Source organism: Ostrinia furnacalis, unplaced genomic scaffold (genome assembly GCF_004193835.3).
Source record: "Ostrinia furnacalis isolate ACB-3 unplaced genomic scaffold, ASM419383v2 OfSCF0924, whole genome shotgun sequence".
Taxonomy (NCBI): Eukaryota; Metazoa; Arthropoda; class Insecta; order Lepidoptera; family Crambidae; genus Ostrinia; species Ostrinia furnacalis.
In genome coordinates this window covers 551,645-579,620 of record NW_021131163.1, presented here as the reverse complement: position 1 = coordinate 579,620, position 27,976 = coordinate 551,645, and the positions used below count along the sequence as shown (strand labels likewise).

Sequence of the window (27,976 nt, the reverse complement as noted above, 5' to 3'; positions counted from 1 at the left end):
GAACACTTGTTTAGACTTTAGAGTGACGTTTAATATGGAAATGTCACTTTAAACTACTATTCAACGAGTGCGTAACTTTTTAATAGTAAGGGAGTTAGTCATGACATCGATATAAAAAATGTGTTTATAAAGTGAAAATAGCTATTAACTATAACACAAAAGCGTTCGGCCACCAGACCTGGATGTATGATGCACTCACGCCTTGTGACGTTTAGTATGGAAATGTCATTTTAAAACAGTGTTCAATAACTGTGTAACTACTCTAAGACATTCGATGATTCGACCATTCGATAATGTGACTTTTCGATGATACGGCACTCGATATTTCGTACGTTCGAGATTATGACCAATCGATGAAACGGCTTCGATGAAACGACCTTCGATGAAACGACTTTCGATAAAACGTAGGGAACCCGCTGTGGCCATATTTGACATTTGTTTACATTTAGGGAAATTTCTGAAGAACAGGTACCTATATAATATAATACATTATAATATCATTAATTAATCGCATTAGTCCGCTAACAAAAATGAGTCACAGTAGTTGTTGTGTTGTAAACTGCAAGAATACTGGCAGAAATAGTAAATGCAAGTTTTACCGATTCCCAAGAGCTACTTGGAAACTTGAACAATGCAAGAAATGGATAGCTGCCGTCAAGAGAATTGAGTAAGTAACATCATAAATAAGTAACATCTAAATAAGTAGTATTCTATGTACTGTAACTGTACCTATTAATAAATAAATAAAATAAATAAATNAAGTAACAAAATAACCACATTTAAATCCTGTATTTGATATTAATCAAAGAATCCATTTCACATATTTAAATTCAACTTTGTTTCAGTGCTGATGGATTGCCATGGTACCCAAGACCAAATGATTTAATATGCAGTGCTCATTTTATTGGTGGCAAGAAATCAGACGAGTCAGCCAGTCCCAGTTATATACCGACGATATTTCCTTCAATCTATCGTTCAAAAATACCAAATGAATCAGCAGCTATATCCCGGTACCAACGTTTAATGAAAAAGAGAAAGAAGAATGAATTATTTAACACCATACCAACCAACCAAAAATTTATTCACTCATCTGAAACATTTCATCAAGTAGACATGACTTTAAAATGTGATCAGGAATGTCAAGTTGATATATTTTCGAAATTTAACAATGCAGGAAATACATTTACATGTAATAGATATATTTATAACCAAGTATGTGATGCTGAAATACAAACAGAAATAGACAACTCTACTATTTATATTAAAAATTACAAAAAAGTGAAGGACAACGAATGTAATACCCCTCAAAAAACATATATAGATATGACAACTTCAACCGAAAAATCAGATTTTACTGGGTTTTCATCGATCTGTAATGATCTCGCAACTTATGGATCTCGCAGGAGTGACATTCAACAACTTTCGATTATTATTAAAAACATTAATAACAATCAGTCACAAATACAGTATTTCCAAAGAAGATAGACTCTTTGTTCTTTTAATAAAAGTTAAAACTGACATGACATTTTCGGCTCTAAGCGTCTTGTTTGGTGTTCACAGAACAACAATCTCAAGGATTTTCTAGACAACTTTAGAAAATGTAGCTAAATCAACAGCTAATTTTGTTTTTTGGCTAAATAAAGATACTGTTCAAGCCACAATGCCAGACTGTTTCCGTCCAAAATACAGTAATACAAGAGTGATAGATTTGCACTGAGTTCAGGATAGAAGTTCCGGCTTCAGTAGATAATCGTGTATATTGTTATTCACATTACAAGAAGGGATTTACTGCTAAGTTGCTCATAGGTATTACTCCTGGAGGCTTCATTTCTTTTAAGTCTAAAGTGGCTGGTGGAAGAAAAAGTGATTCGCAAATGACGATAGAATCCGGATTGATTGATTATTTGGATGATGGCGACATTGTTTTAGCCGCTTGGTTTTATTAATCTATAAAAAAAAACAGTTATAGATGGAAGTGGAAAAGAGGTGAAGATTGTTATGCCTCCCTTTCTCAAAAATAAGAAGGAATTTTCTACAGAAGAGACTCAAGAAACATATAATATTGCCAGTGTAAGAACTCGTGTCGAAAGGATAATGCAAAGATTAAGAGCATACCAAATTTTGAACAAAATTCCTGAAAATTTATTTTACTGCATTAATGACATTGTACATAATATCTGCTGTGTATTGGTAAATTTACAGCCCCCGATATTTAAAAAAAAGAATGTGTCTCTGTGAATATTATTTTATTAATTTTTTCCAACAAAATAATGTTCTGTTTATTCATATTATTATGCATAACAATTAAAAAATAATTAAATGATACTTATCCTTAATATCAGTCAAACTTAAATCACAACAATAAATAAATAATAAAATAACTTGTAATGACTTAGGTATTTACTTTTTTATCGAACCTACATCACATTGATTATATTTTTTCCAGTAAAATTACGTTTTGGTAACTATAAAACTGAACAAGTTTTATTATTATTACTATCATTTTTACAAATACTTTCTAAATATAATGATTTTAAATAATGTTCAAAGTAAAATCTTTCACTAACCAAAATTACATGTTTAATGAATGCTTCATCACGGTGTACCCGCACTGTGCAGCTACCATGTTTTACAGGCGAGTACACGAAAAGATCACAACGGTCATTCCAGTTACATACATCTGTACCTGAATTTGAGTATAATACGGTTTTTGTGTTTTTAACTCTAATCAGGGCCGGATTAACCATCTCGGGGCCCCTAGGCACAGCTCGTTTTGGGCCCCCCTTTTTTTGTCGCGGAGGAAATGCTTTGCGCACCGTCACCACTGCCGGGGGACAGGGTGGTGTGTGGGACTCCCGGCGCCCTAAAAAGGGAAAAGGACTGGGTATACCCACTAAAACCTCCGCGGCGTTCCGTCGTAGCCCGAGTGGGGGTGTCGCGAGTATCCGGCCGTAGCCTTAGACTTCTGCGACACCACGCTACAGCGACAGTTCGCCTACACGGCGGACCCTACACGCCCCCCTTGTGGGGGTCCGACGGGAATGCCCGAAACGCCAAGCCGTTCCCGTCAGACGAAGGTGACAAGGGTGCCCCCGCACCCCCGGCCTGCTGGCCGCCACATGGGGGCAGAGTAGAACGGTCGTATAACCGCCCTCTCCGGCCCCTTCTCCGCCTGCGGAGCGATGAGGCGAGAGGATCGTTCTCCCGCTCGCGCTCCGCTGCCTCCTTCTGAAGGATGACCTCTTCGCAAAAGGAGGCGACCACCTTCCAGCATCCTTCACTTCCCAGCAACGCGATGACCAGGCTCGGAAGCGAAAGATCCCGGCCAACGACCACAGTGAGGACACGGCGCTGCTCCTCCCAGCCTGTTCAGACCGCGAGGGTGTGCTGCACCGTGTCATCCGCCGCGCCACATTTGTGGCACACGGGGATTCCTCTCGCCCGATTCTATGCAGGTACGAACCGAAGCAGCCATGCCCGGTCAGCACCTACGCCAGACGGAACGTGAGGAACCCGTGCGGTCGTTCCAACCATTGGTCCAGAACAGGACCAATGGCGGCCAAACTGCGCGCGAGTCATATCTTCGTGATGGCGCCGCACCGCTTCGGGGCCGGGCGCTTTCCACGCGCCTTCTGGTCTGCCATCCAATAATAGATGACAGACAAGACCCCAGCTTCTAGCTCCCAAGGAGGAATACCAGCGAGGACGCACGCCGCAACGTGCCCTACCGTGCGGTAGGTCCTTGCGACCCTCTGCGCTATGGCCCGCTGGGGTCTGCGCAGAAGGGCAGCATTCTCCCTCTTGTTGAGTGCGTCCGCCCAGACTGGGGCGCTATACAGCGCCATGCTCCTCAGAACGCCGGCATAAAGTAGACGACACCTCGTTTGTGGCCCTCCCAAATTCAGGAGGAGCCAACTCAGTGCGCTGGCTGCCTTGAGGAGGCGTGGCGCTAGCCCGTTGAAGTGCGGGCTAAAATGCATAGCTGGGCATTAACTCGTTAATCCGTTAATCGTTAATTAACGAAGTTAACATTTCTGTTAACGGATTAACTTTTAAGTTAACTTTAAAAAATGTTAACGGACTCGTTAACTTCCGTTAAATTATCCTAAGTCCGTTAATCGTTAATCCAGTACCTACTATTTACCAAAAAGATACAGCAGGCACGCTGAAAAACTCTAGTAAAACGCGTTCTGANTAACAAACATAGAAAAAAAAAAAAAAAAACATACGGGTCGAATTGAGAACCTCCTCCTTTTTTTGAAGTCGGTTGAAAAGAAATAAGTTTCTCAGTAGGTCAGTAGCTACGTGCGTCGTGCACAGTGAAGTGAGGTGGTGACTCTAGCCTTGCGAATCGAACATAAATTTTATTATTTTCTCCCAGATGCCGGGGGGCATGCCCCACCTACCCGCAGGATACCCCGGCGGGGGCTCCCCGTTACGTCCCCGCGCGTCTGCCCCCCCGGCCTGGTGGTGGTGCGGCGAGGGCGCGCGAGACACCCCGCGACGCCGCTCCTCGCCTGACTCGCGGGGTTCCAGAGACCGCGACCGTGACCGCGACCGCCGTCATCGGCATAAGGATAGAGGTCAGTGATATTGCATATTTTATCTATAGACTTCTAGGAAACTAGGTAGGCTGTGCGGCACAAAGAAATTGCTGAGAAAATTGCGGCCTTCACATCTTATTTAGTCAATCAGGAGAAGAGCATACCGCGAAAGTTTTGTCGACAAACTAGGCATAGCACTGTGCAGGTCTTTGCGGTAATAGAGCGTCTAGCCACTCTGCTTGGTGGTGGTGCGGTGTGGGCGCACGAGACACCCCGCGACGCCGCTCCTCGCCTGACTCGCGTGGATCCAGAGATCGCGACCGTGACCGCGACCGCCGTCATCGGCATAAGGATAGAGGTCAGTGACATTGCATATTTCATCTGTAGACTTCTAGGAAACTAGGCAGGCTGTGCGGCACAAAGAAATTGCTGAGAAAATTGCGGCCCTCACATCTTATTTAGTCAATCAGGAGAGGCGCAGACCGTGAACGTTTTGTCGACAAACTAGGCATAGAACTGAGTAGGTCTTTGCGGTAATAGAGCGTCTACCGCCGCTGCCTAGTGGTGGTGCGGCGAGGGTGCACGAGACACTCCGCGACGCCGCTCCTCGCCTGACTCGCGTGGATCCAGAGACCGCGACCGCGACCGCGACCGCCGCCACCGGCATAAGGATAGAGGGTAGTGACATTGCATATTTCATCTATAGACTTCTAGGAAACTAGGCAGGCTGTGCGGCACTAAGAAATTGCTGAGAAAATTGCGGCCTTCACATCTTATTATTTTAGTCAATCAGGAGAAGAGCAGACCGCGAAAGTTTTGTCGACAAACTAGGCATAGTACTGAGTAGGTCTTTACGGCAATAGAGCGTCTAAAGCCTGGTCCGTGAGCACGTAGAATTTTGTCCAATGAACCCAAGCTACCCATCCTTATCGCTCGCGCGTAATTATATTGCTGTCGCGACTGTGCGACGGGCGCCCGCAGTGAGTGTGCGAGCACGACAGCAACAGAATTACGAGCGAGCGATAAGGATGGGTAGCTTGGGTTCATTGGACAAAATTCTACGTGCTCACGGACCAGGCTTTAGCCACTCTGCCTGGTGGTGGTGCGGCGAGGGTGCACGAGACACCCCGCGACGCCGCTCCTCGCCCGACTCGCGTGGATCCAGAGACCGCGACCGTGACCGCGACCGCCGCCATCGGCATAAGGATAGAGGTCAGTGACATTGCATATTTCATTTGGAGACTTCCATGTGCTAGCTAGGATACTAGGCAGACTGCAGCACAAAGAAATTACTGAGAAAATTGCGGTCAATTCTTCACATCTTATTTAGTTAATCACGAGCGAAGGGGAGGAGCAGACCGCAAAGGTGTTGTCGACAAACTAGGCATAGCACTGAGCAGGTCTTTGCGGTAATAGAGCGTCTGCCCCGCCTGCCTGGTGGTGGTGCGGCGAGGGTGCACGAGACACCCCGCGACGCCGCTCCTCGCCTGACTCGCGTGGATCCAGGGACCGTGACCGTGACCGCGGCCGCCGTCATCGGCATAAGGATAGAGGTCAGTGACATTGCATATTTCATCTATAGACTTCTAGGAAACTAGGCAGGCTGTGTGGCACAAAGAAATTGCTGAGAAAATTGCGGTCAATTCTTCACATCTTTAGTTAATCACGAGCGAAGGAGAGCAGCAGACCGCAAAGGTGTTGTCGACAAACTAGGCATAGTGATTCTGAGTAGCATCTTGCAGGAGTAGAGTGCCTCGGATATTTTCTTCGAGAGCAGTCATTTTTAAACATAGTTTAGAAACGGTTGCACTCATTGCAGTTCTTGTATCTTTTTCGTGTTTTTTACAAATGCGATGCTCTTTTAGAAGGTTATTGATATACCTACATATTTCTATCAGAAATTGTTTGTCATCAGACCCCTGAAAGTCGGCCATAAAACTTAATTTTAATTCTGGATTATCCTTGTTGTAGACGACTCGAGGTACAAAGAGAAATCTTCGAAACCCAGCGCCGCTCGTTCTGAACATAGGCACAGAAAAAGATGAAACCTACACAAGAAAACCAAACTATTGTAATTTACAACAACTAAATCATAAAATTTTGTAACGAAACAAGTAAAACACGCGAAATTCGGAAAGCATTTCGATGAAAATGAAATTTTAGTTAACACTTCGAAATGAACTTGAATGGCAAAATGGAAGCGTGCATTACTTGAAAAACATAAGCAAATAGTTTTTGTAACGAAAAACTAAATTATAAGGTTTGTAAGTAAGTTTGTTTACAAGTGTTTTTGTAAATTTTGTTTTGTAAGTTACAGAAATAAACGTCTTGAAAATTCAAATATATTTTTAATTTAGCGGTAACTCTACATTTAGGTACCACCTATAAATTAAATACAACTGTAAATTAAATAGGGTATAACGGTAAAGTAGGAGTAGATGTGTGCGAATGTAGGTTCTAAATAAAAGAAATAAGTAATTTTAAATAAAACCAGCAGATAGTTTCAATGTTTTTATACAGGGCAAAATTTGTCCATTACACCATAAATATAAATATCTAATAAATTGGAACAGTTTTAACGATAACTTTGTCGTTTTGCTCAGAAAAGGACAAAATTATGTTTTTCGAGACACATGTTCATTAAGTGCCATATATCTACATTTAACAGACTGTCATTCTTACATAGGTTGCATAATTAATATTATAAGTAAGTCCAGTTTTACATTAGGGAATAATAGGAACACTGGCCTGATGTATTTATTACCTATCTATGGCATAAAAGTAGGATACTAAAATTTAAAGAAATAAAAAGAAAGGGCATTAAAATATCCAAAGTTTTGCAAAAGTTAGAGCTATTAGGTATGTTCTGAAACCTCGTCAAAAAGAGTTAATGAGCACAGTATACGGTACTACGGTATGGTACTGTTTTACTATTACATATTATTTACCAGTGTACATAAAACATGTTTAAATCTCTACTAAATGAGACACGCTAACAAAAATTGCATTCAGAAACTATCATTGTAGAAAGTATTGCCTAACAAATATTGCATTTTGTTTATTGAATCAAACCAACTAAGCTCACGATCGTCAGAATAACAGTCTTTACACATAGTATAGTTTGTTTTACATTATAAAATACTATTTAATTTCAATCATGTAGTATTTTATAACGTAATTTTTAGCATAAATATTCCGACTTCAGTCTCTGTAGTATTTTAAGTCAATCAGTGCCCAAAACGGATCGGGCAAGAAGACCATTTTCATAAGTATTTATTATATTATACAATAGAATAATCCATACAAAAAATTCGCAAACAACAACTACTTAGGACATAATCATATGAATTTAAAAAAGATTAGAAAAAGTCGATTCATTGAAAATTGTAATAAGAATAACTATAGTTTATGCTTTATTAATCTAAGAGTTTATGAGAATAACTTATTTCAGACTAAATGTTTAAAAAATGACACCAACGGTCAACTATGTATTGAGCAGAACTGGCGAATACACTATATTCTGATATATTCATAATAAATAGTCGAAGAAATAATAATGTAAGCAAGTATAATAATATTAATATTCACGTTTATTGCTAAATATAATAAAACTATTTTATAAGTCATAAGAACATCGGTGAAAAGGTAAATAGTAATTTAGAAACATAAATAAATAGTATTTAGGCAAGGTACCTAAGGAAGACCTAAGTAAGTTCAGAGAGACACAAAAAACGGTACATACACATTTAATATTATCTAACAATTATATAAAAATACATTTAAAAAGGCAGTATCGACGGAATTCGTGCAAGGTAGAGTTGACATTATTACGAGTATATTGATATTATAAAGAAATATGTTAATTGAAGATGTATTGTGGATACATATTTCCCATACTGAAACTGTCAATGTGCCAAATTAATTCTTCAGATAAGTTAACCAACGATTGAAAAATTAGCTATTTATTTACCTAAACTTCTCGTTAAAAGTTTAGATTGTAAAATGGATCATTTATCAGCTAACATTATGTACATTCGTAAACAAGAATTTCCCTTCACTTTCAGTAACTAACAATAAATTCTAATATTCATTTAGGAAAAGGAAAGGCTAGTCTGTTGGTTCGCGGTTTATTTTATTCTTAATTCTATAAGATTACATTAAAATTACATTGGAGATAGAAACTATACTAGAACACACTTTTTACATAAGACTGTTGTCACGTTTATAAGGAGACACAGGACTAAAGTACATAAAATTGTGGTTGTGTATAAATTAAACCTTTGTCATAATAATTCGAGTATTGAAATATTCTACCCTCTTACAAATAAACGCAAATGACACAGTGTTTTGACTTCTTTTTTTACCCGACTGCGCGACGTCAAAGAGTGGTAATGTGTTTATTGCCATTTGTAAAGTGTCTCTAGAAACAAGCAAACAAAACATTATATCCTCCTTTTATAATAAGTTTATTCGTAACAGGATAAAACTTTAAATTGTCTACATCGAGTTATGGCTGTTAATAAAGTAAAAATGCACCGAAAAATCCTGAAACTTACAGGCTTTTATATGTATTTCAATAGTTTCAATAAGTACATTTATGTGCTAGAATGCGCAAGTAGGTATTCTAATTTTGCTAAATATTTCCATTACATTAAACAAAGATCATAAACAGAAACATAGTTCCTTCGTAAATCAAATAGGTAACTTGCATTAATTTCATTTGATTGTGCTTCGATCACTATAGTAAAATGTTACATCGGCCACAAAATCGCTGAAAATATTTTTTTCAGGATTGCAAGTTTGCAACGATTGCGTTCTCAGTAATAATTGCATTAAATAATTTGCAGTTTTAGCTTTTCTGTGGATAGAAAGGACTGTAGGACAGTTTTAAAATTAATTAAATAACCGACTTGTAAGAGTTAAACACAATTTGTTATTGACTCTATTATCTAGTAACTACTAGTTCTCTTAATTTTACTCTTTTTATTAAGAGTTTAATTTTAAACCAATTTTAATACCAAACCACTGGGTCAATCCGACGTAATAAATGTAACTCTACAATTTCGTTGAAAAATAAAAAACATTCCAAAGGGCTACAAGGGATCTATCACTCACTGTGGTTAACCGCATTTTGTATCTAGCAACTGATTGTTTAAAGTAGATTTTAAACTATAAGTGACCGAAGCTAACTTAACGTTTCTATGTACACTCAGCCTGCGGGCCTGCCTAGGACAATACAGTGACCACAATAAACATCACTCTGTTTTGCCACAAGCGTCCATACCGGCGCCGCTTTTCGATCAATAAACCTGGAAATAAAAGAAAACGCATTGTTAATAACTTAGAAATTTAATTTTAATAAAAAAGAAATAAATAAAAAACCACAGGCTCTACATTATTCATAAAGCGTGCGTGAAAAATTACTAAAACCATTTTTCATGATCTACTAATAACTCAATTAATTTCTATTATATTAATAGAAATTAATTGAGAACAAGACAAGCTGAATCAACTATTCGTAGCTAGAGCCAAGATAGTCAATAGAAAAGTTTCATCATCATCATCATTTCAGCCATAGGCCTCCCCCAATGATTTCCACATCGCCCGGTTCTGCCATGCACCCAGTGCCTTCCTGCTACTTTATAAGGTCGTCAGAAAAGTATATCTAACAGTATTTAGCTTGATGTGCTAGCCTCTGTAATTTAAAAGTAAGTAATGCGCTCACCTTAACACCATACGCCATCTCGTAGCCGCCTTTGCTCTGCATCTGGTTCTGGATGGAGTGGAGCAGCGATGACGGCATGTCCACGTCTGTCGACCCTGGAACGCAATGATAATACATTTTAATTTGATAGTCACTCATAAATTTTGACCTAAACTTGTACACGTATAAAAAAAAAACATGTTTTTTTACATCTTTGATGAAAAAAATATGGTTCAAAAGCTGAATTATTGGTAAAATTACAAATAGATTTAAAACACGGCTCTATCTACTAAATACTTAGATTAGAGATGTTAATCGAGTTTTGATGTGGACTAATGAACTGTAGATAAAATGTGAGTCTGTCTGGAACTATCCGGAAGTAATTGTGTCTAGTTTAGCCATAAATGAATTAGAATTAAATAAATTAGAATTAGAATTTCCTTACGCTAAAAAGGAAAAGATCTCATTTAGGCACATGTTTTAATCGGCAGCAGACATCATTAGATTAGGTTCCGATAAATCGATTAGAATATTATTATGATATTCAAATCTGCTGGTTAACAGGGCTTAGAAAACGACAAACCAAGATTAGCAGTGAAATCTGATAAATTACGGAACACGTCCATAAATTACTTCAATCGGCGAGCAGAATTGATTATAAATTGACCTGGAGACGATTAAACTTTCCATAATCGAGGCCAATCGTTGTTATCAAATTACAATCGCTTATAAATCAAATCGTTTCGTTAATGTTTACTACACGTCCAAGATATTTTATGCGAAAACGATAGAAAATATTGGTTTTAGTTGCTACTAAAACTTAATTTCTCATCGGTGTGTAAAAAAGGAGCTTATTAAAAGTAGTTTACTGTATTAATTGTGTAAAATATCCTGAAAATCATTCCAGCAATTTCAAAATTTCCGCAGAAAAGACACGTTTTGTAGCAATTTTCTTGCAATATTTTTGCACATGTAGCGTATTATTGTGTCCAAAAAGTGCGGCGTTTTCCCCTGGTTTTCCACCGAATAATAAAATTAGTGGATAGTAATTTTCTTTAAATTGCATATCAATTTTATAAAGTATCGAGTCCCATTAAGGTCGTAGTGCGGAGATAGCGATCGACGTTAATGGTCATTCAGACAATGGCTCATTAGCGATCGGAAGGGAAAGGCAGGTGACTGGTAGAGGTCGCGGATATAGGCCGATTTGAGCCACGGACTAGATGCGACGATAAAGAAGTAGGACCAGATCTCTTATTTTTTATTTTATTTATTTGGTTCACCAACAGTTAATTACACCAATACAATTGTATAAATCTTAAGAAGAATAGGTACATGTTCAATGTATTAACTTATTACAGGCAAACACAGCATGCATTTAACGTGAAGACTAATATTATACATTATATTATAATGATAGGTATAAATCAATCCAACAGACATGTGCTAAGTTTTAACAGAAACAAAGTTGTACAGATTTTTTACATTAATTAAGCAAGCTCTTTGGATTGTTCCTTTAGTACTATTACAGGAAAAATCATTGGAAAGAGAACTTTTACATTTCGTAGTTTCTTTTTGCATTTGTGATGCTCATTTTCAAAATGGGGAAACTATTTTTAAACTCTAAGAATTTTCTCTGAATTTTTTAATGAAGAGTAGCGTACTTTCTCGAATTAATCGTTCGTTAAATCGTTAAACCGTTTCAAACAAGCAACAACTATCAGAAAACCAATGGACATTTAATAACTGTACTTCATCAATTTGATTAAACTGTAATTTGCTAACTAACTAGCTAGTTCGTTCGTTCGTTTCAGCCAAATGACGTCCACTGCTGGACAAATGCCTCCCCCAAGGTTTTCCACAATGAACGGTCCCGCGCTGCCCGCATCCAGGCTCTTCCCGCGACCTTTACCAGATCGTCGGTCCACCTAGTAGGAGGCCTGCCCACGCTACGTTTTCCAGCCCGTGGTCGCCACTCGAGAACTTTCCTGCCCCAACTAACTGCTGCACTAACTAGCTAGACTGCGTTTATTTTTACGTCGTAAAACGACTAGCTAAAATATTTTTGCGCAGTTTTATGCCTACGTAGAAATTACGTCTGTAGATATCTTATCACGATCGATATCAATTCGCTGCAGATTCGCGTTTTTTCGCAATTTACGCAACAATTCGTGACGAGGAATATGTTTGTAATGCTCGGCTCGCGGACTTCCGCAGCCAAAGCCTTGAAGGAGGCTGCGCGAATATGCGCTTGCGCACTTCAAAGTCAACCACCAAAATAATAGAGGAAGCTTAAGGATCTTCAAAATCTCATTATTGTGGTTTATGGGTCTTACAAAAATTATCACTTTGTTGCTTAATCGAATTTTTAATTTGGAAAAAAACATCATAAAACACCTCCAAAAGACATTAATTAGGTAAAGAAAACGAGAAATAAAAATCACCATTTAACATAATATACAGAAAGTTAAAGCAAATGAGCAACCTCAATCAATGAAATAGAGAACTAAAACTTAATTTTAATTCAGAAACGTGCATTTAATTTTTAATACATTCATAACTTCATTAACACATAAATCTCATCTAACCCATTCACATTGGTTTAGTGACCTCAACACGGATTAATGTATTCTTCTGACCTTTCAAATAACCAAACAGTCTTATTTGTGCAGACAAACATAAAGGCTTTAGTCTATTACAAAGGCATCGGGGCCTATTACCATTATTACGTATTTGAGAGGCCTTGATTACTGGTCGTGCTGCGACACAAGTAGCGTGACTGTACTTGGGGATCTTCAATTTATTTAGGGTTGTCAATCAGCAATTTCTTCCAATAAACGAATGAAATGTACAAAATTTTTTTTTCCGAAAAAGAACATTTTGAATTGCTCTACCTGCATCTCTTCTCTAGCATTTTAATTATATTTTTTATTTTACCACATTTTTTACTAAGGTACGACGAGACGACCATGCTCACAATGAAAACTTATAAAACATTATTATAAAAGACTACTCGTATGATGGATGATATTACTATCACGCGCTTTATGGCCTATTTATTATTTCAATTTTAGTTGCAACAATTATCTACGATTTCTAATGGTGATTATATTAAGCGGCTCCTAAACTAATACCTAGTATTTTTTGAAACTACTGAGTTTTGGGATGCGGTGTCAAGTAAAATAACGAGGACTAAAGTAATTTTTAATTCACATGGTCATTGTAATAATTTGAACTCAATCTTTATGCTAATTTAAAAACAGAAGACTTAAAATACCAACTTGAATGTGGCAGCCCTAGAGGCAAGGTCACCACATTATATTTTTACAAAAAATACCGAAATCGCTTCGACCTTAACCTTTGTCGCTCAGCGGTCGTGTCGTGTCTCGTATGGCCGGTGACTGTGCAGAAGACACGGTTTTACATAGATATCATTATATTTATGTACAATTATTTTAATTGACATCCATGGAAGCGTAGGTACGAGTATACTTGTCTGTTCAATTTTTTGTCGCATGGTAAGTGCGGTATATTTGTGAACATCACTTCTTACTTAGATTACTTGATTAGATCACTCATGACCTTCAATCGTGGATGTTTTTATAACTGTCAGACTTTAGCAGCCATCAATACGACTGTTGAAGTGTTGATAGGACCAACGAATGACCAGCCAGCGATGATCAGAAGGACCAACGACATAACATGTTCTCTGAATCACGGAATCATATTTAACTTTTCGATTAATAAAATGATAGTCGTAAAACGTAAGCATACAAGACGATTTTTCGACTTTCTGTTCCACCTAAGAAGTCAAACCAGGAACAATAAAATTAGTGTTCAGCTCTTGAGGCACTGCAGGCGATAATAAATTAGTTGAGCTTGCTTTTTATAATTAAACGATATAAAGACGCTAGCTGCTAGCTGCTAGTGGTAAATTATTTAAAAATAACTACTGGTTTGTCCAGGTACCTTTGCTGATTTACAACGAAGGGCACTGGAGTTATTAATTCACTTAAACAAGGTGCAATCAACTAATCGGGTAGTCATGACTCGGTGACTGACATTTCTCGACCAGGCAGGCTATTATGAAGATTAATATCCTAAAACAATTAACTTTAATTAAATGGCATGCTTAACTATGACTAATTGTTTATACCATGATATTTCACTTTAAAACTGCACTGGTTTAGGAAGGACTGGAATCTACTAACTTTTGCTTGTCGTCCGATTCCTCTGACCTATTGGTCAGCTACTTACCTAAACCTGTCAAAGAGTGTATTTGTCAAGATCTATAGGCTAGTAGTAATAATACTAACAGTTTGAAAATAGGTAGGCAGAAGAATAGGTAATCAAAGAGATTTGAAATGAATTCTATAAAATGCAAGAATAGAAAACTTCTAGACCAGAATGTTGAATTCGAATAATATGTAGGTAACTTGAATTCTTTATTACTTACTAAACTTACGGGCTAGTGTAAATATCATGCATCCTAATAATTTCGTTACTAAGTGTTTATAGCTTAGAACTTTGAACTCTGTTTCCAAATAAGGATATTCGTTCCCATAATTCAAGTTCTATGTATGTATGTTACCAAATAAGGATATTTGTTCCCATAATTCAATTTATGACGAACCAAAGTTCCATGAACCACCAACGATAACTATAGCGGTTGTTAAGTATTATGAACAGAGATGACACAATGTTTGTAATTACTAAAACATCGCCAGAATTAGCAGCTGCCTTCATAGCCGCATGCGAGTTATGCAACGACCACATGTTAATAGTACTAATCTAAATTTTTCTGTTACACGACATGAATGGGTCATACTCATATCAAAGGGTTTGCAAATTATTACTGTGATTCTTTGATTTGGACTGTAACATTGTACTGACTGACTGTGCTTGATCATACGAGTAGAGTCTAATGCAATCTAGTGTATTTTGCGAAACTAAGCTCAAGAAAGCTAAGACAACATAAGGACGAAGTGTTATATTAAAAACATGCTATGTATTTATGTATATGTATAGGAATCTCAGTAAAAAATAAAGGGGCACGTAAAAATTACAATTCACAAAGACTTCCTATTCCTAGTATCATTGTAGAGTCGGCCATTTTCAAACGTCCTTGTCTAAGCCAATAAGTATAAAAGCTGCAGGACAATAATGATTATTGTATCCACTCTATTCAATTTCAAGCATTAGATGGCTACTCAGGCTTGTAATGTCCACAGACAGACAGCGAGTTAGTGTGCGTTGTGTTTACTTGTGCGCAAGCGCTGAGTACACAGCACATAAACAAATGGAACTTGACACTTGGGGTAGTCACAGACAAAAGTGAACAACTTTTTGAATACAGTTTCAAATCTTCTTCAAACTGGTTACTTTTGAATTTAAACTATCTTTACTTATGAGCTAAATTTCAGCAACTATGTATGTCATTTGCAAATTTCTTTACTGCCAAATCTTTAGTAGATGTAGAGGCATTGCTACTTATAGATTCCTCTCTCACTTTGTTCTGCATTTTCATTGCAAGATATCTTCATTTAGATTGTGAAAAGAGAGACAAGTCGTCATAGTTTCTTACATTTCCGCAATACTTAGCCTTTAACTCTACCGGGAAATATGTAGATGAGCACAGACGCAAGTATTAACCTCAATTTTGAAGCAAGCCTAAACTCAATTAAGTTTTAGTTTCCGCCTCTGTACGCGAATGTACTCGCCTGTTTAGAATGGAGATGAGTCATGCGTACACGTCGCTTTGCGGGCGCATAGTAGTTTATTTTCGTCGCAAACGGAACGCGTTAGCAACTGCGATGCGATGCGACTAGACGCACAGCGATTTATTTCATCTTATTCGGATCTGCTTATTAAAGCATTCATGATAAATGAAAGGCAAAGGTACCGCCTGATGTAGCAAACATTCGCTATAGAAAATACGAGTGGCGGTTCAGGAGCAAAGCAAAACTAACAAGACTGTGCATTCTTCAATGACAAGAGAGAAGTCTGACTAAGTAATGTTGTGTTATTTTATTAGGCTAGCTGAGGACGGGTTGAGAGAGTAAATAAATACATAGATTTAGTAGAAGAGCCACAGAATACAATGTAGAGCTAACATTAAAGCACTTTTCGACGATCCTACGTTGCGAGTAATGCAAACGGTTAAGTTTAAAAAGATAGATGACCTAATATCTATTAAAGCCCTGTGCGTGCATGCCCTTTGTACAGAAGATAGCACATAAGACTATACATTTTTGTTGCAAATTCGTCCCTATTACCACTACATAAGAAACTTCAGTGTTTAGCTTAATATGCAATAATCGGGCGGTCCAAAATTACGCACAGACATTCCTCGGTGCGCGCGCGCCGCTTCCGCGCCGGCACTTGATCTGTGTTAGTGTTATACCGCGAATCGCTTCAGGCAATGCTGGTTTTATTCGGCAAAATGTTAACTATAGTTTTTGGCAGTAGAATGAAGCAATTTTCTAGTTTTATTAATACGATGAAAATCTTCCGTAAGGTACATGGACGTTTCTTAGAGACGTAGGTAATCTGCTGCCATTTAGTTAGATGACACTGTGACAATAAAAGTCAGTTTTATTTATTTGCAAGACTGTAAACAGTACTCGTAATATTCTAAAGAAAGCTAAAACGTACAGGTAATTATCTACAATAATTACTAGGCCCGTAATTTCCTAGACACACCAATACGTGAGTGGCAACCACGGACATAGTAAGGAAACAAACAATAAATCAAAATAATAAGTAGATTAAACATTATTGTTTTTGATAAGCATAAGCCATAGACAAAGGGTAGCTTTGCGCCTACTCCGTTAACTGGTACGCTTAATAAATCACGTATAGATAAAATAATCGATAGGCCCATTATCGATTGATCCAGTAATCATATCGATTTACTGCCTGATCTGATTATAATTAATGCACGAAAGACCTAAAAATAAAACAGGACTATGACGAAGGAGACCTTTACAATTCTTGCTATTTTATAACTTAACACAAAATTAAAACAATAAGCGTCGTTTAAAAAGTGACTTGTTTTTATTTGATAGTCGGACTTTTATAATATCCCAATAATTAGTTAATTTATAAGTTGTAAACTCAGTTGTCCACTGCTGAACATAGGCCTCCCCCAAAGTTGTAAACTTTGATTTATTATGGCTTCTGAATTCAGCTATAGAACTTGTAACGGTGGGAAAAATTGATATTTTTAAATGCACAAGTTAACGCCAGAAGATTTTAATAAGTACATATGGGATATTCCTTCAACTGTATTTTTTGTTTTCTACCCTGATAGTAAACACAATGTTGCATTTAAGGTATTCATAATCTACACTTAAGGGCTTGTCTATTAGAGAGGAATGTAGATCTCCCATAACTTTTATCGCTAACTGGTATGAAGCTTCGAGACTAGAAAAACTTAGTAGACTAGTGTTCTCGTAATTGCTTTCGATAGAAATCGGTCTCTCTGTCCGAATAAAAAAACGAATCAAACGCTGCTGCGCAAAGACTAATACAGTATGTGCCACAAATGGGGCACAGGGTGGCGACACATAACGAATAGTTAGGAATTGACCCTAAATGAAATGGTAAAAGGCACAGCAGAAGAAGAAGAATCTTGTCATAAGAAACATGCATGATTAAATAGATTTTAATACTATTGAAATTTTGTTTCTGGGAACAATGACTGTGCGATTTGTGATGTTAAAACATTGTGATATCAGAAAGAGGTTCGACTGGTACGCAGTTTCTATCGTTGTTGATATAGAAATACATCAATCATAGTTATTTTATCTCATAATAGTTAAAACAGAGATGCCGGTGGCCATAAGTTAGGGTCTAGATAATGGGGAGCACAAAATACTTCGTTAAAAAACGTATGTTGTATTTTAATGACAAATTCGAATTGTATAAAGCAAAGCAGTTCTGTAAGAATCTAGGTAAATATTTCTTGAGGTACCAAATTAAAAGATAAATCGTGCTGTTGTAACTTGTTTCAGTGGGTAGAGCGACTAGTGGAGAAGGCACATTATTTTAAATTATGGTTCATAATACAAACGGCACAAACCATAACTTGGATCTCTTACGCTCAAAAGTAATCTTGTGTCATTTATTTATTTTGTAAAAAAAAATCTGGGAATCTATCAGACTTGTGGCCACAGCAGTTATACGACAGCCGAGCTGCGCGGGCGCCGGATTCGGAGTGCGTGTTGCTGCTCGCATACTAATGTTGCCAGCAGTTTTTATGTAACTATACGTTCCGTCGCCGACTCCCTTGCAGACTTTGAACTGCTTTTAGACCTTTATGAAGCTTTAGTTAAGTTTTTAATATCTCTACATTAATGCGGGCAACATGATTATTGTGTCGTTCTTACTCTTTGTGGGCTGTAAGACATAGCGTGGGCAGGCCTCCTACTAGGTGGACCGACGATCTAGTAAAGGTCGCGGGAAGAACCTGTATGCGGGCATCGCAGGACTGTTCATTGTGGTAAACCTTGGGGGAGGCCTTTGTCCAGCAGTGGACGTCTTTTGGCTGAAACGAACGAACTTTTTGTACCTAATCTATCTTACAAACATTTAAGAATTCAATAACCGATGATTTTGTTTTAGATTCATGCTCGTATTAAAATAAGTCTTACCTATTTCATTCATTCTTATCATCATGATTGCCTTGAAATTGGAAATCTATTTTATCGAAAATAAGTTGATTTATTACTTGACAAAAAATTTATTCGGTTGGAGACTATTTATCGCCTGGATTTTCATTTGTTTTTACTTTGATTTATTTATTAATGAATTATGAAATTTTGTAGAACTGATTTATATTTTTAAAATACAGCTATTTCTAATGAAAATAATTGTCAGTGTCAGTCCAGTTCACACATGAAATGATTCTAAAATATTTGTCTTTTCGTTAAAGCTCATTTCTGTCGCTCTAAACTATAAATGAAAATTAATGCCTTGTGTTAAGATCCAAAATTATGTAAAGTTTGGCAATGTAAAAGTTTTTCTTTTATTGATGACGATTACTTGTTTTTTCGTTACCGTGGGCATACCTACTAATGTAGAGTTTTGGGGGTTTCTAGATTGACGTCAAAGGCTCTATCTGTATGGATTATGAATATCAAATTAATGTCTACGCTAATCCTAAACGTGCTCGTGAATCCGTAGAAATGCCTGACATGAAAGCGATCGAAACAATGCTATCTGAATATCGAGTGGTGGCACTTGACAGTTCGGCGATAAGAGCTGTCAGTCAGGCCCTATCGAGATAACCTTCCAGCAATCCAAGGTGAACGACCTATCGCATACTTTTTCCATCTCCTATGGCTTGGATGACCATAGCCATGCATGAAATTTACTTTCGTTGGTGGTGTCCATGGCAGTTTTGCGAACGACTCCCTATCATCCTACAGATCCTACTATGCAAACGAGTGAGACTGATATAAGTGTTGAAACGTTTCTTTTGTTTTTTTCTAGACCTTGGTAATCGACTTTAGCAGTTTTGTAAACCTTGAACACTCAAGATGTATTTTAGTGACCGATATTTTTTTGCGCTCATCTGCAATCAGACCCAAACATAAGCAGATTTGTTCCATGCAATACCGATTTTTTATGATGGCCATTTCAGCCGAAGGATCTCTATAATTTATTCGAATGTCGTATTTATTGATTTCAGTATCTTTTAGGTCTTATAAGACAATTAGAGTGAGTATGTATTCGTAGAATTATGATGGCACTTGCAGATTAATATTTACGATAAATGCAATTGTATTAACATGAGATGCGCATTAATATTCTCGATAAATTAAATTGTATCAACATGAGATGACCACATTTTACACACGTGAACATGAAATATGTTACAGAAAGCCTCTCATCTGTTCATCTCTTTTCTTATCTCTTATCACTATCGGCATCAGCGCCGTGGATCTTATCAGAAACTGATGCACTATCAATTTCGGAGACACGAACTTCGCGTGTAACAACTTCGTGATTGTTTCGTGTTTATTTTATTAAAAAAGATAGTCCTTCTGGCGCAGTCGGGTAAAAAAACAGGCACAAGTGAGGGCACAAGTGACTTGAACATAATGTTACAAAAGCGCAATTTGCTTAATAAAGCTCTACTGCTATTTTATGTGCTAACTTTACAATTATTTTTTAAGTAACGGGGGTAACATAAGGCAAGGGGGTAACATAAGGCAAACCCACCTCACTCATTACAATACAAGTATAGTCAGATACAGATTTTCCACGTTTTTTATTTTTGTATTGTTGTAGTTTTTTTTCGTGAAACCTCTTTTTTTTACCGCTCTTAAGTTCCTCTCAAGTAATTATCTTTCCAATGTTTAGAAACAATTATTTAAGAAATCCATATCTTTCCAAAATTTACAGATCGTCGCATAAAACTTTTAAGCTTAAGTGTTATGTCGCTTGACTCTTCATTTACTTACATTTTTAAATACGCGGAAACAGTCTTATTGATGTCTTTTTAAAACTTAACATAATTTCAGTTTACATTGTGACCAAGGAAGTGTCTGAACATACTCGTCGGCCTTACGCAGATCTTGGGCATTGTCCCATGACCTTAATTTTTGACGGAACCATTAAGTTAACATAGACAATAATAAGCTGAGTAATTTGCTTGCTTGCTTGAAATCCTCTTCCTTGAAGTTACATTGTGGTGTTCTGAATACTGAATAGTATCCACTTGTTGTAGGTTATGTGTTAATAAAATAATTCAAAGTTAACAAAATAATCTGGTAGTAGGACTATGGATTAGTTTAAATTATCAGATTTTAATATGGTAGATATAAAAAGGTTATGGGATCGCAAAAAGTTAAACACCCGTTGAACATTGTTTTAAATTGTCATTTAATTTTGTCATTTAGTATAGAAATGTAATTTTAAACCAATGTTCAACGTGTGTTTAACTTTTTTTTGAATAAGGACCGTGTTTATAGACTTTACTTTTCTTTACACAGTCAAAAGAATTTCGACTTGTGAAAGGAAATATTTAACAAATAAACTGATATTTTAATTTTCAGATTACTTTCAACTTTCTTTTCCTTAACTACTAAGTATTTAGTTCGTTCACGCGATTATATCATCAAGTTTAAACCTCAACTGCTTATAATTATTACAATTTTTTAACTGTATTTGCCTTGTGTTAAGATCCAAAAACAATGATATTGGAGCTTTTTTCTCCGATTATGGGTTGACAGAAAAACGTCTTACCTATGTGTCCTGTGTGCTGGAAGTTCGTAGGCGCGCCGATCATAGACCTGTCTATTCTCCGGCGCGTGCGCTGCGCCTGCGCCGCCGGCTGGTAGCAGCACGCGAACCACTGCAGCCAGATCTCACCACCAGTGCTGGCCATCTTAGTGTCTTTCACAAATTTAGTCCACACCACACACTCACTGTACGATTACACACGCGCTGTGTAAACGAACCTTTTTGTTTTCTTCTGTTGGCACTATGTTCCTTTTTCAAATTTTAAATTTTGAATTCGGGTTTTGTTTTTTTTATAAGGCGTAGGCGTAGGTACACGAGTGTTAAGTTTCGTGTCTCGATTTATTCTTTTTTCAAAATTGAATTTTCCGAACGCAGCCAGGCGCTCGCGTCGTCTATGGTCGGAATGGCACGGAGGTGCTCGGAGATGATCCTCCGTGAGGGATGGTATCTCGAATTCAAATGGCGTCGTGTCTCTCCGCTGATCTCCGCCGTGATAGCGATGATGGCATGATTCCCCGATAAGATCTGTAAAAAATGAGACAATTTAGTAATAGCTTCGTGGAATCGGCTGTTTGTTTTACATTTGTCTCGGTCATCAAATAATGGATGTAAGCATTGGAACCTCATTAAGGAATGTAAACACAATCGCTGTGTATGCTCACACACTGTGTTGTCTTATTTAGTGGTAATTAATGCTATTTTGCAACTAAAATGTAGAGTTTGATGTGGTGTCAACTGAATAGGTAATGTTTTGTGACATAAGGATCAATTAACTAATGCTAATATTTGCTAAAAATTAGTTAAAACAAAATAAATGTTTGCTTTGTGATCATTTAAGACAGATAATGAGATTTCTTAATGATTAGATATTTCTAGAAAGATGTGTTTTTTCACTAGGAATTCGGAAACTTAAGTTAATTTTATGTGTTGGCATTATTGGCTAGTTGGCTATGTAACCGTCAATCATTTTGGATGACAACGTGTTCGCTCATAATTCATTCGCACTTTTTTAGACTTGTTCCTCATTGCTACCTCGCGATTATGTAGAATGAAGCACCGTTATATGTATTCATTTTTACTTTCGTAGGGGCTCTTCATTTCACGCACAGAATTCGATGTTTTTGCCTTCAATCATTGAATCTACCTGTGAATAACTAGGGCGATTTTCCTCTATGAAAAGTTTTCTTAAGGTTTTATAGGAGTAAATTTTCTTTCGATTTGTGCACCACCGTCTTACTAAGCGATCAATATCTGAACTTTTACATAATTAGAAATAAAAGGATGTCCAAGGAGTAACAAATGTATCGAGGCATTCATCTTCACAAACTTTCCCGTTTATTGCATTTATTGTAGATTTATTCCTACTCGTTTGTACTGCCATTTTGATTTTTATGATGAGCTATAAAATACATAGCATTGTAGTAATAAACGGCGTGCTAAAGTTGCTTCTTTATGAAAGCGTGCAGTGTTAATTAAAACGCGAAAATAATTTATTACATGATTCACTCGTAAGTCGGGTAGCTTGGTCGTTCAGTATTTTTTGATTTGGTTGATTTCTTTGACAGATTTCAGACTCGTGTAAAAGAGGTTTTTATCGTCAGACGAATGCGATGTGAAGAAATATTTCGATTACAGCAGCTCTACGTACCTACTCAATTTTCGGCTTCATCTTTTCATGTACTTACTGGTACGAGTAGTCTGATATGTGAAAAGAAGGTAGAGCTATAGAAAACGCTTTTCAGAGTGGCTTTAATATAGCTATTAATTTAAATATTTAAAAACATGGTCACATAAGAATAAAAAATAATGTGTAAAAAGCTTAACATGCTATAACAAAGACGTTTTTAACGTTATTGGGTGTGCTATAGGCTACCAAGGCATCTATGGTAAACGGTTTTGCCATAGGATTCAAGAGGTTGCTAGTTTGATTCCTGACAACTGCTAAGCTATTGTGGCATTTGTGATAAACCCTCTTTTAACACAAAACCAAGTTCTATAACAAACGTTTCGAATATTAACTGGATGGGGTTAACGGAATGTATTATCCAGTAATTTGTATATTATATCACAAATAACAAATTGGTCTTGTTTAACGCAAAAGACTGTGAAAGTGTTAACGGATCATTGCGTGCGCGGTCACTGCAGCGAAAGTTTGGCTGCTGTCACTCTAACCACACTCGTCAATTATATCAATCAGTGTATTGACTACCTACTACATTTTTAATCGCCATTTCTCCTTTAGCACCCTTGAAGGAACGTGAAATTCATGAAAACAAACCTTATCCCTATTTAGATTGCTTTTTAAAGGCGAGAAACGTCTCTGTTTAACTTGAAAATCAGGTACAATATCAAGGCAAGAGTAGGCACCACTACAATTATTTTGAAAAAGCACCTAGAAGCATTTTAATTTGTATAGTGTTCAAAGTTGTCTTTTATCATTAGGTAAATTAACCTTTCCGTACCTAAAAACCAACACAAAAACAGGAAAACTACTTCAATTAACTCTTAAGTTAATTTAGGTATTTGTCGTCATTGTGAAACCTATATTTCATGATACTAGTAATATATTACAAATAGCTTTATTTCGTCTCACTTCCGTTCTTATTACACTTCAAAAGAATTACTTGATAAAAAATAAATATAAATAACATTGATGGAAATAGAATATTAAAGATTTCTCGTAAAACCATGTTCCAGTTTTCTTATAATAACTAGTTTATAACTTATGGTATAACTATTGCTATTATGGGCGATTTCGATGTCAGATGAAATGGTAATTTCAGTTTGAATATTAATGTGTATTAAAATACACTGTTACCCTTGCATTTATGGCTCCGCCATATTGGTGCAATTTCACTGGGAAATAAGCATAAAGTTTACTGATAAGGTATATTATCTTATGAGGCACATGTTTATTTATAAATTATAGAAACGTACATAATGGTCGATTTTATTTCCTTTCCTAGTCATATAATTTCCTGTAAAGGCACTCCCTTAACTGGTATTTGCATGTAGGAAAATGTAAGTAAGGTTTGATGTAGAGTCTACATCTAGGTTATAATCTACCTTCATTGTAGAGTAAGGGTGTATGTTTTCAAATTGAATATTATTCCACGTTTTGTTATAAGTACATATAAATCAGTGTTTTAAGAATACGAGTGTGTCAAAACTTAACTATGAACCGATTAAATAACCTCCTTATAAACTCTTGAGGAGTGAGGAATCTTACTTAACCTGGATGTAAAATAAATAGACAACAATAACTTATATTGACACGCTTAAAACCAATTAAAAACCCATATCTATTCACGACCACGTATATGGCATGTTACGAACAGTAATATAGTTTAATTGCTTTGATATTTTGGCAACGATGTGCAAACATTTATCGTTTTCGGCGCGTTTGAAACGGAAAGTTTAGCAATTAAGTTCTTTTAAATCATTTCGTCAACCCTATTGCGATTCGGTGTCGTTTTCATAACCGAGTGTCGCGAGGAAATCGATTTCATTGACTACTAATCGGTTCGTTGTCACGAGCCATTGGTTCGATTAGTTGCGTTTCGCGGTAGAGATGCCCTTGGAAATGTGACTTTGTCGATCGACGTGTTACATTGGTTGATAAAACTCGTATTTTAAAGTCAAAAAAAATTCTAGATGCGTGCAATAGAATACAATAGAATAGAGTCCATCATATTCGATTTTAAACTTTCGCGTTCCATTTTAACTAAATAAAACCACGGCTGCAGCATAGCAGCCGAAACGTCAAGCCGTGAGTACATAATGTTACTCATTAATAAACGTCGCGTTAAGACCCGTGTCTTAATATTTTAGAATCCATATTTTTTTGTTAAAAGCGGTTAGCAGGTATCATTATCGAATTATGTATATTGAGTAATAGCTGCCACGGAAATTGACACGTTATCTTGACTATAATGCTTGTAAGTAAACTTAACAATCACTGTCAAATATTGGCCTTTAATAATTAATAATATTATAAGTTAATGTAATTTTATTACGCGATTAACTAGGTATACAGGTCTATCGATATATCTGAAACAAAAGATGGACTGTTATCACTATTTTTGTTTGCCTTGCGTGGCATTGCGCATGGCGAGGCCGTCGGCACAGTTCGCGGACTTCACGATGCGCTTGCGCTGGTATTTCTGTCGGGAATTCATACATAAATGCATTTATAAGATAATTGTTGCGCACTTCCGACGCCGTCCGCCGTGGGCGCAGAAATACCGTTGTTCATAAGGTTAAAAAGCCCAAAGTTTAAGAAAACATAGTGACCTATATTTTATGAGAAATCGATTACCTAGTCTGTGTAAAAAAATTAAATTACCATAAACAACATTATCTTAAGGCCTGTCAGACGTCGGCAACCTTTTAAGATGGAAGAGCAAGGAGTAACAATTTCCAAAATTTTACAGTCTTTTAAAAAGCAACTTTTTTATTTACTGACTTCCGTGATGAAGGCTGCACAGCACACAAGGTTGTCATGGTGTTGCCAGCTTTGAAGATTTTATTTTTGACTGAAGTAACTGAAGACAGCTCTACATTGATAAAGTCTGAAATAATTTGTGAATAAACAAGAATTAGCCTAAAAGTAGTCTGATCTTAGGTTACAAGAGAATGATTTTATTAAGACATATTTGAAAATAATTTAATCACACGCACAGGTGCCTAGTAACTGCGGATATGGATCCGCTACTCATTCACATAAGGTCGACAGCCTAGTGGGAAACAAGCCGTACTCGCGTCCGACGTTCGATCCCCGACGTATAATATAAATATGAATTCCAATAAAAATATTTTCTAATAGTACCTACTGGTTAGAAAAAAGTAGCTATAAAAACTAACTTTCAGATGGGAATTGATTAATCGATTTATAAAAGAACAAGGTTTAAAGTTATAAATCGTAGACATAAATATTTTATGTTTCCGCTTGTTGAGTAAAAATTTTATATTTTATCCAATCAAAATTACACAAAATCGTCCTTTCTTTTCCTTTTAATTTTAGTGGCAAGTCTCTGCCGCTAGATTAGCCCGTATTAGGTAATTCATCCGATAATTTCCTCTTGCTCAATTAATTATTTTGTTTACTGTTACTTGTTTCTACTTGGCGGATGTTATTTGTTAGCGATATTTATAAGTTCTATTCTTACACTATCTCCCGCTGCGACAGTGTATCCATATTATACTCCGTACACTCCAGTGCAAAACAAACGATCGCCTTTTTAAATATTATATTATTAACCATTTTTATTAAAAAAAAACTGTTAATCAAAAAGCTAAAATCGGTATTAAATAACAGCTGATTAATTATGGCAAATGTAGTGTTAAAAATACATTATACTAAATCAATCTAACTTAAATGCTTTTCAATATTAATTAATTTGATTGCTATTCAATATAAAAAGAGAAAACTGTAACATCTTTTCTATTGCGTTAAATAAACCTAACGCAAGTGTAATTATTTTTGTGTTCGTAATTATTGATTAATGATTTTTTTTACTTATCTGGACAGTTTTGACGTGCAAGTGTCATCAATAATCAGCTAAGTTATTTGACGATTTGCTGGTTTATTTATTTATTAATTATACATACACCACACAAAAATATGATATATTAGTTATTAAAAAAATGGTAGGTTGATTTTTTGCACTTGATTGTATATGTCAGTCCTCACGGCACTGGTTTTCTTCCTTTGAGTCATGCGATACGATGCTGTATGTATGTATGAGAGTAGTTGATAAGCGTAATAAATGGGACGTCAAGAATGAAGACCATACAAATAGATAATGCATTGGATAGGTCGTATCCACGAGATATTATAGTAAATATAACGGGTATGGAAAATGTACGTAGAGCTGCTACTTTCATATTTTAAAAAATCCGTAAATGTATGAAATACATGGCTAAGTCCTAGGGTAGATATGTAATTAAATAAAAAATAAAGTATTAAGGCTTTGGTCATTAACTTCAGAAGTTCAATAACAAGTCGTTATTTTTTTTTTCATCCATTTTAAGTCTGAAGAAGATTCTAAGGCTGGGTTGCACCACCTAATTTTAAGCGTAACTATAAAGATAACCCGTATTTTTGTATGGAGTTTGACAAATTTTTGACGTTTGTTAAAGTTAAAGTAAGATGGTACAAGTGCAACCCGTCTTTAAGAATACAAAACAATGGAAAAATTTACCAGTTATTTTACTTTTGTAAAACCGAGTAAACCCACGGGAAACAGTATAACCTCGCAATTCCTGCCGAAAGCATGTGAGAAGTAAATAAACGCACAGAATTAGAACTATCTGTAACCAAACATGTAGTCGGCGTACACGGCCGTTACCCAAACCCGTTTAGAGGCGCCTATAAACTCCTTTTTATTCGATAAGTACTTAACGTTTCTGCCGAGTAAATATTCTGTCTAAACGATTTAAAAAGAAACAATGTAACTTTATTGCATTGAGCAAAATA

The 27,976-nt window shown here is 36.6% G+C and overlaps 2 protein-coding genes and 1 long non-coding RNA gene across 4 annotated transcripts in view; 2 read left to right on the top strand and 1 right to left on the bottom strand.

Moving 5' to 3' along the window:
• Positions 1-420: 420 nt before the first annotated feature.
• LOC114350620 (uncharacterized) lies at positions 421-2,239 on the top strand. Its single transcript, XR_003655711.1, has 2 exons — positions 421-667; positions 846-2,239. It is a non-coding gene; the product is annotated as an uncharacterized LOC114350620 (long non-coding RNA).
• A 2,145-nt stretch (positions 2,240-4,384) lies between these two features.
• LOC114350619 (probable splicing factor, arginine/serine-rich 7) lies at positions 4,385-6,841 on the top strand. Of its 2 annotated transcripts, none has more exons than XM_028301485.1 (2): positions 4,385-4,583; positions 6,516-6,841. In XM_028301485.1, exons 1-2 carry the CDS (start codon positions 4,394-4,396, stop codon positions 6,587-6,589), a joined length of 264 nt encoding a protein of 87 aa, XP_028157286.1. In that variant the 5' UTR covers positions 4,385-4,393; the 3' UTR covers positions 6,590-6,841. The 2 variants fall into 2 exon arrangements, 1 of the variants encoding a protein (XP_028157286.1); XR_003655710.1 differs by lacking the exon at positions 4,385-4,583 and adding an exon at positions 4,808-4,902.
• Positions 6,842-7,146: 305 nt separating this feature from the next.
• Spec2 (CDC42 small effector protein Spec2) overlaps positions 7,147-27,976 on the bottom strand; it is a 42,108-nt gene continuing 21,278 nt past the window's right edge. Inside the window, exons 2-4 of the mRNA XM_028301481.1 lie at positions 21,502-22,023; positions 10,270-10,364; positions 7,147-9,853 (exon numbers count right to left, since the gene is read on the bottom strand). Of these exons, the coding sequence (XP_028157282.1) occupies positions 9,845-9,853; positions 10,270-10,364; positions 21,502-21,643 (246 nt within the window). The 5' untranslated portion in view covers positions 21,644-22,023 and the 3' untranslated portion in view covers positions 7,147-9,844. The remainder of the gene's footprint in view (positions 9,854-10,269; positions 10,365-21,501; positions 22,024-27,976) is intronic.

What these genes read in the sequence shown, in the direction of transcription:
- LOC114350619 (XM_028301485.1), top strand. Translation starts at nt 4,394, where the DNA reads ATGCCCCACCTACCCGCAGGATACCCCGGCGGGGGCTCCCCGTTACGT. An exon ending in TCATCGGCATAAGGATAGAG is followed by an intron (nt 4,584 to 6,515) that starts GTCAGTGATATT and finishes TCCTTGTTGTAG; the next exon opens with ACGACTCGAGGTACAAAGAG.